At 45.6% G+C, this 15,538-nt stretch overlaps 2 protein-coding genes across 4 annotated transcripts in view; both read right to left on the bottom strand.

Moving 5' to 3' along the window:
* Positions 1-13,125, bottom strand: part of arhgap46a (Rho GTPase activating protein 46a) — a 33,585-nt gene extending 20,460 nt beyond the window's left edge. For both annotated transcript variants that reach the window (XM_071917442.2, XM_071917443.2), the window contains exons 1-2: positions 13,016-13,125; positions 455-964 (exon numbers count right to left, since the gene is read on the bottom strand). In XM_071917442.2, the coding sequence (XP_071773543.1) occupies positions 455-964; positions 13,016-13,029 (524 nt within the window). In that variant the 5' untranslated portion in view covers positions 13,030-13,125. The remainder of the gene's footprint in view (positions 1-454; positions 965-13,015) is intronic.
* An 829-nt stretch (positions 13,126-13,954) lies between these two features.
* Positions 13,955-15,538, bottom strand: part of sulf2a (sulfatase 2a) — a 34,813-nt gene continuing 33,229 nt past the window's right edge. For both annotated transcript variants that reach the window (XM_071917421.2, XM_071917422.2), the window contains one exon: positions 13,955-15,511. In XM_071917421.2, coding sequence (XP_071773522.2) covers positions 15,481-15,511 — 31 coding nt within the window. In that variant the 3' untranslated portion in view covers positions 13,955-15,480. The remainder of the gene's footprint in view (positions 15,512-15,538) is intronic.

Genomic DNA, 15,538 nt, shown 5'->3' with positions numbered 1-15,538 from the left:
ACGCCAAGCACATGATGGGGTCTCTGAATGGTTTACTGTTAGGGGCCGCTCTGCACCAACACCACTAGCGAGAGGGGGGGAAATGTCATGCTCTATAATATGACTGCACCCCCGTCTCCCCATTTGGTAGCGATTTGCTGAAATGACCGTGCACGGTTCACAGGCGATACTATGGAAACACGGGACATATGGAATGTTCAGATAAGTGAGAATGAAAATAGAAAGGCAGTTTGAGATCAGCCTGGCCGGTCAAAAGTCAAAATAATCCAATGAGTTCTCATAGCCTGAGCATTTGAAAGTCATTAGGAGTCACTGTGCCACATGCTGTGATGACTATCACATTTCCCCCCATTTCTCCTGGTAATATGATCCCCTAATGATTAAGCACAATTCCCTTTCCGGCTTTACAGTAGAAGCTGCCACGGTCTGGTGGTAAAGTTTAGGTCAGGCTTACCTCTGCGGTTCTTTGCTGCCATCTGCACTGTGTTCAGTGCTGCTGCCGTCTCCCTGGGATCTGTTGTCCGCTGCCGGCTCCGGCTCGGGGTCGGCGGTCTCTTTCTCAGCGGTCTCTGGGGCTCTGGGGAGCGGGGTGTCTCTGTCCTGCTCAGGCAGAGGGGTGCGGCGCCCCTGGCTCCCTACGCTGCCGATACTCCCCGTGGTCCCATGGTGGTGCCTCTCCGCGGAACCCGCAACCCGCTTGGCCTCACTGCAGCGCTTCATGGCCTGGAGCTGGGAGAGGGGCACTATATCTCCTCCCTGGGGTCGATGCCAGACGGTGCGGCGCCCGGCAGAGTTATAGTAGTAGAAACGGCCGCTGTGGGGGTCGAACAGCTCCCACCACTGGTTGCCGTCAGCCTGGCGGACAGGAGCGCCTAGCGGGGGTTCCCAGCCGCACTCGCCGGTGGTCAGGTTCACATACATGCGCTCTCGAGAGCGCGGCTCCAGGATCTCCACCCAATCAGAGCTGAGTGAAGAGAAAGAGAAGAAGGGGATCATTAGAACACACGACATAAAAGAGGAAAAGTGTTTTTTACAGCTGAAAACGGCAACAGATTATTCACCACCAGGATATGATGACACATTACAGAAGCCACGGTCACGCCTGAGTACTCATCAACTAGACAAGCTGTAAACAACTCACACTGTTTGACAGACTGAGAAGCATGAAAATGCCCACTTGTCCATATGGAGAGAGTGTGAATGTTTGTGTCCCCTGCATGTGTCCATCTGTAAGCGTGTGTGTGTGTGTGTGTGTATGTGTATGTATCAGCAGTGATGTCATCACTGCAACAGTGTGTGTGTGTGTGTGTGTGGTACGCTCCCTGACTAAGGAGACAGGTGGACACTCTCAGTGAGACACCAGGCATGGAGTCAGCAGGGCCCGAAGAGAACCATACGCTCTCAGTGCTACTAATGCAAAAACCACCTAGCTGAACTACAGTCCAACAAAACCGGCTAACAACAGCTAGCTCAGCACAACGCACAAAGAGAGACAGAGCGGGGGTGCAGGAGAGAGAGAGAGAGAGAGAGAGAGAGAGAGAGAGAGAAATACACAAACAGACAACCCAATTTACAGAAATGTACAGGTCACAGATAAGAGGGACAACCAATCTCAGACACAATTAGACCATGAACTGAATTTCAGAGAAATAGTAGGACACTCTCTATCTGTGTTAAACGAATAAGTGTCTAGTAGATTGCCAATGAACGATATCACCCCAGGTTATGGGCCTGTGCTACAGCTACCTACATAAAATCAGGGTCAACAAAAAAGCATGACAAATAAGCAAGTGCTGCAGTTTGCTGGTGCTTTATATCCAGGTCATGCTACCCTTTAGAGGGCTCCATTATGTCTCCTTTGATCTAGTTCCCTAATGCAGAGCGGCCTTAACTGTGCCAACAAATCCATGTGGGAACATTGAGAACAGCCAGCGAGAGTCCTTTCACTGGACTAAGCATCACAGTTGAAGGCCAGAGGGAGGGAGGACAGGAATTAGGAGATAGAGGTACAGAGTTGAGGAAAAAGCTCCACCGTGAACACAAAATATCCAATAAATCACAACGCTCCCTCCTCTTCGCTTGTAATGACCACTTGAGGGTCTGGCAAGGCTAGCCTTTTTCTTTTCGCTGTAACCCATCCAAGTCCGGCCTAGTATCTTTGAAAGAACAAGGCCGATGGGGAGGGATTAGTGTTATTGGAATCTGCCATAGGTTTGGATCTTTTCCCAGCTTTCTCAGTATAGAGGAGCTCTTTTCTTCCTGTCACGCCAGTCACAGCGATACGAGCCCGCTGTCCAGGCTACCTGTGGCGATGAGAGGGGGCATGATGCCCAGCGTGGGCAATAGTGCCCACAATGACCACCAAATACCCACATTGGTTCCTCATGTGGCTGCCAAATCAACCCTGTGCCCGCCCCTGGCCTCAGAAATAGACACAGAGGAGCATGGTGCCAGTCAGGTCTGCCAGGGTTACCATGTTACTCTGCTGGCTACAAACCTCACTGGGAACAACCGCTGCTCTCCGTTTTGAACTGCACAGCCTTGAGTAAATCTGCTGTGCCGATCTATCAGGTATAGGCCTAAGTCTGTCTCTTTTACTCTTCTCTGTTGCCCACACCAGGCCCAGGCTCTCCATATTATCTTCCAACAGCCAGGTAAACATAGAGAGAACATGGAGGGGATAAAGGAGCCTTCCACAGCCTGCCTACCCATGAGTCACTGCTCTACGCTGGGAAGCCATCTGGCCCTGTCACTCACACCAGGCACAGATAAAGCCCTGCTCTCAACACTCAACACAGTCTTAATGTTGCATTTCTAACCCACATGGGACGAAGAAAAGAGAGGATTCTCTTAGAGTAGGGAAATTTACACCAGCCCTATGTTCTTCTCAAAGGCAATAGCTGCCAAAGTTTATAATGTGCCAAAGGTAAAGATTAAGAAATGTTAGTGCGCAATGTGCGAATCAGAGGGAAACAGTTTGACTGTTTGTCTGTGTGAGGGTGTTTGTGTGTGTTCAGGGGGTTGGGATCATTATAGGGGAGTTTTGTTGTTTACAAGTCTGACTGCTCACAAAAGAGAGGGTCCTACAGTGAGGCCCCGCTGGCTGAGGAGACGACTTTAACACTGATTAGATCCACGCCGGCTTAATGGGGGGGAAGCGCTTCAAATAATGGGGCATTCAAAGCAGAGGCCTAAGCAGTCAATACCGCCCCACACATACCCAAGCCTTCATCCCTTTACTGCTCTCCCAGCTTCCTAAAGAGGCATTCCCACACAGAGAACCTGATCTCTCCACGCTGGATTCCTTGCTATTCAACTCTGTGTTTGTCATTACATTATTGTAAATGCAGTGTTTCCGCCTAAAACAAAACAAACCAATCGCTCATGGATCGCACATCTACACTCCAATATCAAACATGGAGTGAAATAAAGCGGAGAATGTGTCCCGCCTGTGCTTTCATTGAGTCCCAAAACTTCATAGCAGCGGTGCAGCACTGCTGCTGTGACTATATTGGGGAAACAGTGAAAGAGCAATAACGCTGGTGAGAGGTGGCCAGGATAGCATGTAAAGGGCCACACTGCGTCCTCAACACCCTGACAGGAAACCAGCGTTTCAGGGTCAACTGCAAAAGCCACGGCTGACCAGAGGGGAGCAGTATGGGGTGTAATGGTTGCATAAGGACTTTTCCTTCTGGGTAAATAAACAGCATTTAGTGCTGAGAGCGAGCCCGCTGGGCTCTGTTGACACGACCAGATAAGCAGGAAGACAGACCGGTGGTCAGGTTCTGATATTCCTGGAACATCGCTTCTGGGATTACTTACACAACATGAGAAACTTCCATTATACGGGTTTGTTTAATGCCATGTGACTGAAGTGTGACAGCCCTTACCTGCTTTACGTTACTGTGGAGAACCTCTTTAAGATGAGATGCTGCAGTTACCAGGGTTGAGGTCAATACACTTTGAATTCCCAAAATTTAGATTACAAATTGAATTTGTAATTCCAATATATCTATTTTTTTAATAGATTATATATAAGAAAACCTTTTATGGCAGAAGTTTTCTTGCTGTTGTATTTTGAAGTGATCCAACTTCCTTAAGTGAATGAACTGTAAATGAATTGAAAGCCACCCTGGTAGCTACTGATTCCTGGTGAGAAGTTGGTGAAGAGAGGCGTCTGTAACACCATGGCCAAGCAAATAAACCTAAATCTACTCTACCCGAGGCCATTTGCTCACTGATGAGAGAGGGAGACATAAAACTAAAGCGCAGGTCTCTGAACGACCGAGGCAGTCAGCCTCTCGCTGCAAATGTTCATAAATGGTTTGGAATGCAGTCTGCACCAGCTCGGCGAGTTAAACTCCAGCCGAAATGTTTTATAATGAACTATAATTAACTTATTACACACGCGTTGTCCTATGACCAAAGGACACGGCACCTGATTTACCTCTGGAAAACTCAATCTAATTGAAGCAGACTTGTATGCAGGGGAGACCCCTATTAGAATAAAGGGTTTGTGTAGCCCTAAACCAGCACCTCACTGCCTTCAGTAAACATTGGCACGGATACGATGCGGAGATGAAAAATAACAGCTATGTGAGCAGTAAACTAATACCGTGTTAAGGAGCAAGCGGAAAAATATTGACTCCTTAAAGGGGCATTTTTCTGATAATTTACCTCCACACTAGTTTGCACTTACTTTGGCTACAACTGATTCTAACAGAAAGATTTACAGAAAGATTTTCTTTTAGTTGATTAAATATTTAGTTGCTATGCTTTGATTCTCTAGTCTAAGTATATATAGCAATTTAATTTCATGGAAACTATTTTTCCAACAGTATCCCTAACTGGGGATTTGGGCCATGCTTTTCTTTCCATCTAACCTACATTGTTTCACTGAACTCTCATTAACACAACAGGGGTTCAGTATACACCGGATGACATGACACGGTGAACAACTTTAAGAGGTTAAGAGAAAAACTCTTAAACCAAACTAAATTTTGCAAGACTGTTCACAGCTTTGGAATATTTTGGAGCTGTTTTGTGGTGAAGTGTATCTTTAACAACGGTGTTTCAATCTTATTCTCTTGACGTGATAACACATTCTCTGCTCTCCCATGGCACACAGGGTCGTTGTCTCCCATTTGGGTCAAGGAGACGTTTCAGCAGCCGATGGTTATTCCAGAGTGACTAAAAATAAGGCTTGTCAAACAGTAAAAAAAGACACCTCTGCAACACAGGGCACGCACCGGAGCTCTGCACCGAGACCAAGAGGCCAAAACTGACACATGCTTGCACGCACACAAACACATACACAGACACACACACAAACACACCCTCTTAACCATCCTGTTTCTCCCTGTCCCGATGTGCCAGAGGTCTCCTTTCGAAGAAGAAATACTTCATCTATCATCTGCAATTTACAGTCAACTCCAAAAATAACTGTAGATCTGAGAGCGGTTTCCCAGAGCGAGGGAAACAACAGAATATAGCATGGAATCTGCTCCATTGTTCTAAGCCATGCCAAAGTGTAAATGGCACTTTTCCCAGCAGTGGAAAACATAGAGGACTGGACAATACATTGTGCAGAAATAGGGCAACACACAGCCTTGTGTCATTGTTCAGCTTTGGATTTCAATCAAACTCAAATACCAATGTGACTGTTGATTCCATCAGAAAGATAAACTGTACACAGAGAAAGATTTTTTTGCTCTGAGTAGCTTAGCTTTTTGACCAGACAAGAGCAGCAGCTTTTTATCAGACAATCTAGTAATGGCTGAAATGCAGCTTAACGCTCCAATGCCATTGTGGCATTTCTGATGGACAGATAGGGCGCCTTCAGAAATCAAGCCAAATGGGGGTATGATTGCATTCATTTGTCCATAAATTTGTTAAGGCGAGACAATAGGCACCAGTGAGCCAGTTAAGCTCCCATTTACCATTTAGTACTCTCGTAAAGTAACCTCTAACCTCTCCTTACAACAGACTATTCTGAGGCGGCCTCTGTGGCCTGTGACTGTCCCTGGTGGACCCAGGCGGGCTGCTGTTTCACACAGGGCCTGCCATTCATCTAGGAAACCTTAGCGCTCTGTTCACCAGCCACAGCAACAAGTGCCAAGGTCCGCCCTGGCCGGTATATTTACAGACCTGCTATTTCCTATTTAGAGACATAAAACATCCTTTCTCCTCAGATACTGGCTCTAAAAATAAAAGTCTCTGCTAAGAGAAGAGAAAGGCATTTACACTCACCTAGCAGCACAGGTTACAAAACCCTATCAAAAATGTAGAAACAATGGGAGACCAAAACCCTCAAACCTGTGTTATGCTGAGAAAGACTGTTAATGTTTTTTCAACGGTAATTTGCTGTCATCGAGCAGGCAGAGGCCTGTACCTCAACGTGATGCATGCAGTGATCTGCCAAAGGCGGACTTCTGTTTGATTATGTATAAACCATGTACAAAGTCTATTCAGCAAGGCTGCTAGGCAACCTGCTTATCTAAATATTGTAAAACAAGAGTAGGGACATGGACCGACTACCGAGTGTGCCTGGCAGTAGCTCCAGTAGCTGTGACTAACTCGGAGCGTAACCATAAACCTGGCACAGTGAGCGCTGCGGCCACGGTCCCCTTTACTGGAGTGGAACAGGGCAACAGCTCTAGCATGTGTAACACCATCAACGGCTCAGCGGCACTGGAAAGGAATGGCTGCACTGGAAGGCAGGCACGCTCAATAAGACTCAGGGAAAACAATATTCAGCTACACTTTCCACTTTAAAATTTACATACTGAAGTGACACGCTTGCATTTCTGCGTGTCATTTTGTTGTTTCTTTTTGATCACATACATGCTGCAGTCAGGATGTTTGGTTGCTGGTTTTATGGAACGGAGCTCGGTTCATTTACAGTTGCGTGATGACGATCAGCCTTTGTTGAACCAAATGCTGTTTCTGTTTGAAACGGAGCTGGGACATGCGGGTCATCATTGTGCAGGATGGACTGGCAGGCTCCCACACCCTGCCCAGGCCGTCCCGAACAATCAGAGGGAGAGGGGAGAGTGCACATGTTTCAGATGACAGAAAAAAGCCCTGCACCTGTCATACAAGCATTCTTTGGCCCTTTTGTTTAACACCTCCCGTTCCTGCCGTTCCACCCGGGTGAGGGGTCACAAAAACCCAAAGCACAATTGGTTTCTGTGTATGCGTTTGTGTCGTGTATAATTTAACAACAAACAAACCGGCACATGGACTGCTGAGTCTGTTACAGAGTAATGGACTTCTGAGAGGCGACTTGGCATTCATCCCCACAGCAACCCTCATAAAGTTAATGCTAGGGGGTGAGACGATGTGCACTTGTTATAATGCTCTCTGACTTTAACAGTATAGTGCTTCTTAAACCAGGCCCACAGGGCTGCATTCTGCCTGTCTTCTTTAGACTTCTAACCCTGTTTAGAATTTCTATGGGCTTATTTGCCATCTCATTAACTCTACTGTAATGTTAAATACCCTGATAAATGCCTTCCTCTGTAGTGTCTGTGTGTGGTGGGGTTGCGTTGCCTTTAGGCATGGGGCTATCCATGCTGCATACTGGCTGCCCATGAAGAGTTCATATGACCAAAAAGGAGTGAAAATCTATGGATGACTGGATTTTGGGATGATGAATGGTGTTCAAAGAGGATTATATACGCATCAGTCCTACCTGTGGGACTTCTAAAAGCTGACAGCAGTGCTAATCACTTCTCAAACAGGTTTATACCTTTTCTCCCTACTCCTCCTCCCCTCCCCTCTTTCTCTGTCACCCCTCAGCAGCAGTTGTTGGTGTCCATTCCTCACTCGTCCTCTGCTGACATTGGCAAACGAGGCGCAGGGGTCGTTTTTCACGACGGGACACGTCAGGCATGATAGAGCCGGCCGTGTGCGAGCCGACCAAGGCGCAGGAGAGGCAGGGTGCCAAGGAGGGGAAGAGAGGTAAAGCGCTTTAAGACCAAACAGCCGGGAAGCCACATGCCTGGCAGACAGAACAAGGCCAGGGTGGGAGGATAAAGAAGAACAGAGGGGGAGATTCTTGATCTCACTCTGTCGCCCGGTTTACCTCCATAAGGCCTGCGACTAGACAGCCAGCGTGCATGGATAAGACGTTAACAAGCTGTTGATATTGGGTGTGGCAGTTCTGTTATTACTGTACTGAACTGCTGAAAACAGTATAGATACAGTACAGTCCCATGGCGTGTTCGGCATGAGGCAATTTTCACAATAATACAACTTTAAGTTCCTTTTATTAATTAGATACTGCTCAATAAAGAACAGAAAATGCTGTGTGGAAAATGATTTTCTCAAGTGCTGTAAGCCATGATGAAGTTTGATAGCACACAGGTGTAGAGGACTGAGGTGTCTCACCCCCGACTGGCTGATCTGAATTTGCTTCTTGATGTCTTGGTAAAAGCATAAACAAACTTCACCACCGCATTACACACCTTCGTGACCACAGTTTCATTTCTGCCAAAGAAAGTCACGTGCAATATTTCTACTGCAGGAGCCGTATTACTAGGAAATGTCAGCAATTGCCACGCATGAGTCAATATTCTTCCAGTGAAGTCATTCATCTTGTCTAGGATCACCTGTGAACAGTACGAATGATAGTTCTGAGTCACTCAAGTGACTCCACACACCTGAAACCCTGAGAACCAGATGGTCTACACTAGCCTATATGGTGTGCCATAATTGGACATAGGGTCTATTTGAACGCAATTGTCCAACTCAAAATGCAAAGGAGTGGACTTCACACAACTTTCTAGCTTTCAGCACAATTCCCAGTTGTGCTCAGCAGGGTACAAAGGAATATATCCCCCACCTCCCTGTGAAAGACGGGCACATTAACACACTGCTCCATTACAATGAGGAGAGATGGAGAAGTCAGAAAAATATCCCCGCTTGTTTTACTCCACAACGGTGTCTTGTTTTACGTAAGCCTGTGGGGTCTCGGAGAAGAGAAAAAAAGGTTACCTAGCTGACAAGCATGTCTTGTGATGACTCACAATCATATGCATTACAAAGCCTGTGCAGCTCACCCTATTCGAATGCCTGTGATGGCACAGAACAATGCACACTATTGTCAGATCGACAGGCAGACTTCATTCAACGAGAACTCTCTCTGTTGCCTTCCCACAGGGGTGCCCAGCCAATCAGAGCCACAACGGGGAGGAGCTTGGGACATGTATACGAGGTCTGGGGTGACCTCCTTCAACAGCTGCCCTAATCCAGATCTAGAGACAGTTTCCCCCTCTCTTGGCACTGGATTAGACCGGATCTCACAAGGTCGTTCCACCACCTTCAGCACGGCCAGTCTTTCCCATGCTGCTTTCCAACTACCGATTTTACATGGCCTGAGTGAATTCATTCCCTCTCCCTGCCAATGTTTGCCCCCACTGCAACAAACCGATTCTTCATGAGGTGTGAGATAATAGTGCCTACCTCGCCAATGGCTCCAGGAGAACATTTCTGCGTTGGCAGTCTTGAATGCTACTTCAGATACCTTCTCCGCGCTCCGCCTACAAACTAGCCACAGAGAAGCTGCAGCGCTCTGTGATTTCTGTATGGAGAGTATTGTCTTGTCCCGCCATCCTGCTCTTCCTCCCACTAATGCAGCAGCCTTCAGCAGAAATGCTGGGAACTTCCGGCCCCCTCTCTGCTCTCTAGAACAGTCAGTGTCTGTCTGAGACACAAGGCAGCAACAGGGTCACTAAATCCCCTTTTATAGGGGCAAGCCTGACCAACAGCGGCCCATGTCCTTCCTAAAATCCTCCCCTTTCCCCACTTTGTCTAAGAGCATACGGGGACTTTTCAGGTCAGAAGACTGTGGACGAGAGCGAACATGTGCAGGAGAAGCCGAGGACAGGGATCAGAGTGTTTACCACATACAGGCCAGCCTCTCTGTCCAGTGCACCAGCTGTCAGAGCCAGCGAACAATGGGGTCACTTGTCCAAACAAGAGAAACGAATGAACCGATTAGGATATAATTGTGCTTAATAGACCTCAGCATTCACTGCCCAAACTTTATCTTGTCCGATCGTTTGGGGTCAAACATGTAACGAATGAAGACATGTTCTGCAGGGCCTTTAAAGAAAAGCTTACGCTGCTTCAACCTCTGCCATCTGCTTGCTGTCTAAAAAACACTTTCCATTAGTTTTTGACCTGCTCAGCTATGACCAGCGGCGGTCTGTAACTTCATTTTGAGTTGGACCACACCACCACCCCCAATCCACCCCTGCTGACATGACAAACGAGGCCAGAGTCTAATCCCAGAGCAGAGTTACAGGGTGAGGGGGGGGGGGGTCAGCGGGTGGCCAAGGAGCCACACAGGAAAGAAATGTCCGGATTGTCCTCTGGAGGAAGTCAGGCTGCTGACGGCAGGTCCTCCAGGATTAGAAATGCAGAGCAGCCTGGTGAAGATGTTAACGCTGGGTCCGTCTGGGCATGAAGGGAGGAGTGTGGCGGATAATGACCTAAGAGGCCATCGCTGGGGATCCATGGTGTAGAGACAGATTAATACTGTCCTCATAATCATATGGCCGAAGGAGTCAAATGGGACACTGCTTCCAAAGAGGTTATGGCTGGGGCACTGAAATGTCCCAACACTAACCTCTTTCAAAAGCAGGCTTAAAACTTTTCTTTTCTCTGAAGCCTTTGACTAGGTTTCATCACTGTGTATTTAAGTATATCTGTGTGTGTGTGTGTGTGTGTGGTTGTGTTTGGGTGTGTGCAGGTACATGTGGGTGCTTGTGCATGTGTGCTTTTGTGGAGGAGGGTTTGATATATATTGTTATGACAGGTTTGCACTACTTCTGTGGGCTTTTTAATTGATTTTACGTACAATACAGTGAGTTTCCTTGTGTCTATGACAGCTCACCAGAATTATGACTAGTACTTAACTCTTTAGAGCAGATGACTCATTTATATGTGTCCTTACCACCCACTAGACGGTTTGACCAAACCCACATGTTATCCTGTATAATGCCAGCGAGTGGTGATCAGAACACTTAACATCAGGTTAAACCAAGTGTGGGTCAGGAAGTTAAGCCAGCTCTTTATCCCCACAGAGGAGGGGTTCAAAATGTCAGCGGTTGTACAGGGATAGACAAATGTGGTTGGACAAATCACCTCGACCTGACTACATCGTCTTTGTGGTGGGCCTTAGAGAATCAAAGTCGGATCAAAAGCGTGTACAGAGTGTTAAGAACATTGATCTTCAGGGATGTGACCAGCATTACAGTAAAAAAAAAAAAAAAAAGCAGGAAAGAAGGGGTGGAAAGCTGGAAAACAGGATCTGAAGTTGCCTAAAAAAAACTAAAATCCTGAAAAAAAAAAGAAAAAAGAAGAAGAAAAATCCCATCCATAGATCTTTCATCATTGTTTCAACATGTCACAACCCAAAACAAGCAATTGGCACTGGAGCACAATGTTCAAAACCACGCTTCCTCTCAATGGGCCAATCAAACAGGTCTATCGTCAGATCCATTGTAGGATGGACGTCCTGCCTTTGCATTGTCATTGTCAAAAGGCCCACCTTTAACCAGGGTAACGTTGCTAGGGGAATGCTGTGTTTTGTTCTCTTTTGTCTGCCTGCTATTGTGAGCCAGCAGAGTAAACAGTGAGAAAACATCCTATTGTAGCTCCTCTTAGCTCACACAGTCTAACTTAAGAGAAGTTATGGGAGGCTGCAAGGCTAATGGCATGGGCCAAACTGGAGTACGTTGTGTTGTTGTGTTACACAGATGGAGAAGTGAACACGTCTGCAGAAACCAACACCAAGCAGATGCTACCAACAGCTTATGAGATGGTAGGACCGGCTGGACAGGGAGAAGTAGAAAACTGCTGCGCCCAGGAAGTCAGGTTGGTGTAGCATGTCAACCTGAACTGCCTCAGGCAATATAAATGACTCCTATCTGGACAGCCTGCTTCTCAGACCCTCCACATGACTCATTACACAACTGGACGTCCCACCGGAGGAGGAATGTAAGACATCAAAAGATTCTGGAAACTTCAACTTCAGCCATTAAAACTCTGAACTGTGCAAAGTCACAACACTACCATGAGACGTTTAAACCAGCACTGTTATATGAATTATGTGTTTTATGCCAAAACAGTTGAGGTTAAAAATAGAAGGGAACCAAACCAGCTTATCCTATATATCTAACATATGTAGTAGCTTTAAATAGAGTAAGAACTAAAGCAAACCATCTGTCTCAAGCAACTTTTGAAAGCTAAACAACGTTTTTAATGCACATCTGCAGTCTAAGCAGATGGTGGAGAATATCAACATGTGTAGATCAAACCAGTAAAGCTAATAGCCCCAGTTAGCTTCCACCAGTAAAAAAAAAAAAAAAGGGGTGCAACAAATGGGCTGTGGAACATTTGTCTTCCGTTTAGGTTATTGGTCTCTTAACCACAGCAAAGAGTTAGCTGAGCCAATTTGTGGACCAGTTTGAGAAAAATCAAAAGAGGAACCTGGTGATTATAGGAAAACCAAGAAAGGAAGCTAAATCTTTTTCCCATATAGTTCAAAAATACTGACACTGTCAACGTGAGACGAAACCTATGTGACAAACTTCTCCCACAGTCTTCCAAGCCTTGTGCTAGCCTGCCACATAATAGTTTATAATGTTATAATTGCCAATATGTGCCATAACACAGTCAAACCACTAACGTTAGCAAAATGCCATTTGAATTTCAACCATTCCGAAAAATCTATGCCACAGCTACTTTCTTCACATTCCTGGATTTTCTCAAGCGTGTATTTCATTTTCACAAACTGTAACAAACATTGAAGTTGTTTAAGCTACTTATAAACTTGTTAAAACACTTGGATACACTGAAACAATGCAACTATCCATTGAGTGGCGTGGTCTTGTTCACCACAGTCAGTCTGCTGTCGGGACGGCGGCGTATAGCGAAGCAAGTAAGCTGCAATAAACTTTCTCCAGTCAACTTTGTATCAGTTTCAAATGGATAGAGCCCGACTTACCTTGTCCCGGCCATTTTCTTCACATTGTAATCAAAGCGTAAATAAAGGAGGAAAAAGTATTTTGCGGTTGCTGGTTTCGGGATGGGGATTATAGTTTTCTCAGCGCATAGAGCGGACAGAGTAGTTGAGTACGGGACGGTCCTCCGGTAGTGAATCCGATATGGAGTCTCCGCCTCTGCACGTGAGTCATAGGTTGGGATGGGGGTCACCCAGTCTGTATCTACACACACACACACACACACACACACACACACACACACACACACACACACACACACACACTAAATCTTTCGACTCCCCCTGGCTGGTGTTGCTGACGGGACAAGCTAGTTAACTTCCCATCAACTATGAGAATAACTTTTCATCAGTGCAGGGGCGTCAATTCATTAAACCCATAACGTATATTTTTGGGGACACAGTGGTTGTGATAGTAGGGTTGTTAGACGTGCAGACACAAACACAGTTTAGACATTATCCTGAATGCTTATAAATATATATACATGGATATGGATTCCACATAATTGTCCAGTAGCAGACTAAAGATCAACTTTGGGCTCAGTCATGCTTAGACTGTTCGATCAATAAACGTTATTTTATTCTTCTTTTTTTTTTTTATTATTCTATATGGTTATTGTACGGCAGCTAAACAACGTGGTTATTAAGCGATAGGTACACAGTGAGTGCTGGTCTTCGGTTGGCGCATTAATATTTGAATTAACTACGCGGTCACAGATGTGTTCAACAGGTATTTTACAATCTGGCGTGACTCCAATCAGAATTATAATGACAATCTTCCACTTGTTGTGAAGTGAACTGTAAGTAACATGTAACTGTAGCCTATACGTGTTAGTATGTGAAAGCAGACAGAGACACCTGCTGGAATACAAGCAGACCATCATGCAGCACTCAGAACAAAGGTAACATCATTTGTATGGTCAAACAACACTTTATTCACAATTACTACCAGCACTCAAGTCTATGGAAATATTTGCTAAAAAAAACAAAACAAAAAAACCCCAAAAACAAAAACAAAAAATTCAAAGAAGCTAATAAAGGCAGGTAGCTAAAATTCACATCAAGAAGTTATTACATTGTTGTGTCGTTCCTCTGGCGTAGAGTATACATCCATTCATTGTACAGGGCGCTATATTTTCACAGTGAACCTTTTAAGTGCTTTTCCAATGTAAAGAAGCTTTTATACTAAAGCCTTTTATCAAATGTCTCTAAATAAGGAAAGGACTTGAGGACAAACATACAAATTGAGGGCAATGAAATTTCTCAAGCTACATTACCTAAAAGGTCATTTTGTCAACTCATATCATACAACGAGGTCTGCCTCTTCAGTATTATAAAAAATATTGTAAACATTTATATTAATTGCACAACATACATTCAAATACATACTGTACTGTACAGCAAGTTTTTATTTCTGTATTGTTATCATATAGCACCATGTATAGCAAGCTGAACAAACTATTTGGATACTTCTACAGTGTGGTATTGACGATACAAAGGAGTAAAATGGCATCCACTAATGAAACATTCTGCCAGTGGTCCGAGGTTCGGAGGTTTGGATTGTACCGTTGTGGGATAGTGGTTAGTGTAGGCCTGTTCAAGGTGTGGCTGACATGGCATAGGGTTATCAGGAACAGGGTCAAGGCAGGCAAAATCTAGTCACCTCACCTCTCTCAGATTAGAGGAGGGTATGATGCTGCATCAAGGACATTCATCAACATTAAGATTAACTATAATACAAAAGATTATGGCAAAAGTCCAGTACCATTCACCATCAGTAAATCCAGACCACTTTCCATGCGCACAGACACGTTGGTGTACAGTAAGAAAAAAATGACTTGGTGTTACTGTCAGCATCGTACTCCTAAGCACTAATGATGTAGTTAATCAATGTGTGCCACAAAGACACCATGAGGCAAGCAATGACACCCATAACATCAGTGTGTAGCAGCAGAGTTGACATGTAATACGTCATATTTACTGGTGCTTCTGTTTCCACCCAGTCCCACATGACATGAAAGAAAGCTGATTAAAGCTGATATATATTATCTACAGGCAGTACTGCAAGAGTGTCTGTTCTTGTGGACACCAAACCACCCCACATGAAACACAGCATCCTATTGGGTGTTCAGGGTCCTGAGAGCGGGGGCCAACGGAAGATGAATATGAAGGAAATGTGCGCGAGGGAGAAATGGAGCCTTGGAGAGTCAGTGGAGTTTCCTATCGGTCTCGACATTTCTTCTGCCTGGGTGAAGATGACGGTGATCAGAGCGCCGGCAGTGGGCCTGGGACCAGCAGCTCTCTCAAAAACAAAACTCATAATACAGTAGAGTACTATCTCAGGTTATGTTCCAGCGAAGTGTGGTCAAGGTCCTTGGGTTCGCCTGCACTCCCCCTTCTCCTTCCTCTGCTGGAGGAACCCCGTGTGGTGGGTTGTGGGATACAGGTGGTTAACCAACCCATCCGTCCCAAATCTGCCCTCTGTGCAGAGGAAACAAATGTTATTAA

This window comes from Centroberyx gerrardi, chromosome 5, assembly GCF_048128805.1.
Source record: "Centroberyx gerrardi isolate f3 chromosome 5, fCenGer3.hap1.cur.20231027, whole genome shotgun sequence".
Classification (NCBI taxonomy): domain Eukaryota; kingdom Metazoa; phylum Chordata; class Actinopteri; order Beryciformes; family Berycidae; genus Centroberyx; species Centroberyx gerrardi.
Note: the sequence above shows the minus strand (reverse complement) of the source record. Positions and strands in the feature narration are given on the sequence as shown.